Genomic DNA, 3091 nt, shown 5'->3' with positions numbered 1-3091 from the left:
TTCTATTACTCATACTTAGCCTTTGAGATTTAAACCACCCCTAATGCTAAATATTAAAGTACTTGGACATTTTTTGCTTGGTGGACAATAAAATGTAAGGCATTTCTAACAACCAAATTAGCAAGAGAAACCACCCAGAACTTCTTTGCAACCGCACAGCAATGTGTAAAAATCCCTCTGATGGACCATAGCCTCATTGCAGCGAGTTTTGCACAAGTAACCCTCATTTTCTTCAGAAAAGGTAAAAAAAATCAAGTTTACCTGTACAACCTTTCCCTGCGGGCTCTCTGAAAATACAAGGACTTGATTGTAAAGGGGATCTAACGATTTCCGGACGGACTTCGTCTTCTTTTTGGCAATGCAGATGCCGTTTTCCAGAAGGTAGACTTTAATGTAGGCCGCTGAAAGGGAAGAGGAAACAAAAAAATATAATAATTCAAATGGCGTCCTTGAAATACACTAGATATTGAAAATAACTTTGAAGAGCCACCGATTTAGACGTCTCTTTTCAATTTCCTCTCTTTTTTCAAAACACGCACACTTTTGGATAATGAATATTCAGGTAAGAATAGGAAAACAATCTAAGAGAAACTTATGTATTTGAGAACCAGTCTATAAACATCTGCAGTCAGTTTTGTGCTCTGGCTAAATGAATCTAATCGCTATCAGGCTCATCCCTCTGTCTGATGAAGAATCACCTGGAGGGCCCTTAGATCCAGGCTTCATGATGAGTCTTCGAGCCTGAATGATCTCCACCTCCAGCTGTCCGTTCCTCTCCATAAGACCGATCTCAACATCTCCTGCAAACATCAGTATGCACGTTAATGAGTGTCAAGTGGCATGGGTGAGTGACATTATTTTCAACAGCATTGTGTTGATTTGAGCTATTTTAATATTTTTGTAACAAGGTTTCCTTTGTTAACATTAGATAACTACATTAGTTACCATGAACTAACAATGAAAAACTAATAACAATGTATTTACTAATGCATTATTGAAATCAAATGTTGTATCTGTTAATATTATTTAATGGACCTGCGATAACATGAACTATAAATGAATAGTTCTATTCAAAGAATAAATACTGTAACAAATGTATTGTTCATTGTTAGTTAATGTTATTAAATGCATTAACTAATGTTAACTAATAAGACCTTGTTGTGAAGTGTTAACAGTATTTTAATTACAATGTAATTTGTATTTACACTGTCTTATTTAATGTTATTTTATTGATTATAAACGGATAGTTTGAGTCCTGGATGCTCATTGGTAATTTTGGCTAAACAGCCACCATATAAACATGTTCTGTTATTGTTTATATCTCAGGGACTATATCTTTCATATTACAGAAACATACCCCAACAACATTTGAGAATTAAATAAGTATTGGTAAGCTTTTCTTGAAATTACATTCTGCACAATATGTTGTTTCATTAACCTATATTTCAGATTTTGCTTCTTTAATTTTATCAGCGATTCAGGCTTTTGAAAACTATTTTTCATTATCATTTTTGGAAGCATCAAAATAGAAGCACATCTCTTCTCACGCATACTAATTTCTATTTTATTGAATATTTTGTCATACAAACAACCTTTTGACAAGCAGCTCTGACAATTACCAACCAGTTATTGTGCATATAAAAAGATGTCGATTTCTGGAGATTAGGCAGAAATCGACATCTTTTTATATGTATAAATATACACATCTACAAAGATAATGCATGATTTTAATGATCCTTTGACACAATAAAATACAAAAATGTGTATTTTTATATGGCTAACTTTAACTTATTTGCATGAAAAAGAGTTCACTTGTACTACAGTACGATGTGAGACAGCATTAACTGTTTGATGTATATACTGTAAGTGCACTCACCCATTGAAGTTGTGGCTAGTGTCTGTCTGCCCACAAACTGAGCAGGTCCCATCCCATCCAGAAAGTCACTAAACTGGGCATCTGATGCTAAACACATTCCACTGTAGTTCAGACTAAAGGGAAGAAAACAGGGCAGTGTTACTGTGAAAGTTTGCATTGATTTTATTCATGAGTGCTCTATTTTCTCCGCCACATATTTTGCTGGATAGAATATATATAATGCTTATTAAACATTAAAATAATGATCAGAACATTTTGTGTGCACTGAGTTTATTTCCAATCAATTTGTTTATTTCATATTCAGCTCAACGTCTCTAGCTTTCAGGATTCGACAAACTCTTTTATTTTGCAGATTGATGTTGCTATGTGTGTTGCTTGTGATGGCTTTGAAGATTCACATTAGATGAGCGTGTATGACGGACATTACAAGTTTTCCTTTATTCTGCGATGGCTGAACTGACAACAGCTTAGCTCTGTGATGGGACGGGATCGATGAGTGGAAGGCACTTCTCTTTTATGTAATGAAGATAGACAGCCTTTAAGCCTGACAGTGAAGCTCTGCTTTGATAGTGCCGAGTGCTCTGCTGGAGCAAAGCCAGCGCACACGCATATAATCACATTGCTTTCCTGTTCCTATAGGCAGATTTGAGATGTATGCAGCCAAAAATTCATTACTTTAGTATATGTGTTTCTAGAAGATGTCATATTCACCCTTACAACCTCTTGAAACAGGAGGTCTGGCCTTCATCTAATAGCACAACAGTGACTGCCCACTTGTTCATCAGCCTTCCAAAATTATTCTTCAGATTTATTTCTCCCCCTAAAACATCTTCGATAAAGAATTCTAAGCCTTAAGCTAAACCAACAAGCCCCAATTCTATTCGCAAAATTATAAACAATATTTAAAGCAAAAAGACAAAGGTAGCCTACATGAATAATGCATACTTGATGTATTTTATGATTAAATAAACTAATTACTTAAGAACCATTGATTTTAATGTATACTGTCAAAGTATTACATATTAGCCTATAAAATATATTTTGACAGTATATATAAAATAACTTTAATACATTAAAATAGGTCATATATATAATTAATATAATTTTATTTAATAGTATAATGCATTTTTAAGTATTACTAATTAATTATATTAATCTATGCCATTATATTATATTACACTCTAAAAAATGCTGGGTTAAATATAACCCAGTGCT

General features: G+C 33.7%; 1 protein-coding gene across 1 annotated transcript in view; it reads right to left on the bottom strand.

Moving 5' to 3' along the window:
• Positions 1 to 261: 261 nt before the first annotated feature.
• The window catches only part of LOC107577300 (regulating synaptic membrane exocytosis protein 4-like), a gene marked incomplete at both ends in the record, with an annotated part of 9745 nt that continues 6915 nt past the window's right edge, over positions 262 to 3091 (bottom strand). Inside the window, 3 exons of the mRNA XM_016263390.1 lie at positions 262 to 401; positions 699 to 800; positions 1877 to 1989. Coding sequence (XP_016118876.1) covers positions 262 to 401; positions 699 to 800; positions 1877 to 1989 — 355 coding nt within the window. The remainder of the gene's footprint in view (positions 402 to 698; positions 801 to 1876; positions 1990 to 3091) is intronic.

Source organism: Sinocyclocheilus grahami, unplaced genomic scaffold (genome assembly GCF_001515645.1).
Source record: "Sinocyclocheilus grahami isolate Dianchi unplaced genomic scaffold, SAMN03320097.WGS_v1.1 scaffold5649.1, whole genome shotgun sequence".
NCBI classification, from domain to species: Eukaryota; Metazoa; Chordata; class Actinopteri; order Cypriniformes; family Cyprinidae; genus Sinocyclocheilus; species Sinocyclocheilus grahami.
Note: the sequence above shows the minus strand (reverse complement) of the source record. Positions and strands in the feature narration are given on the sequence as shown.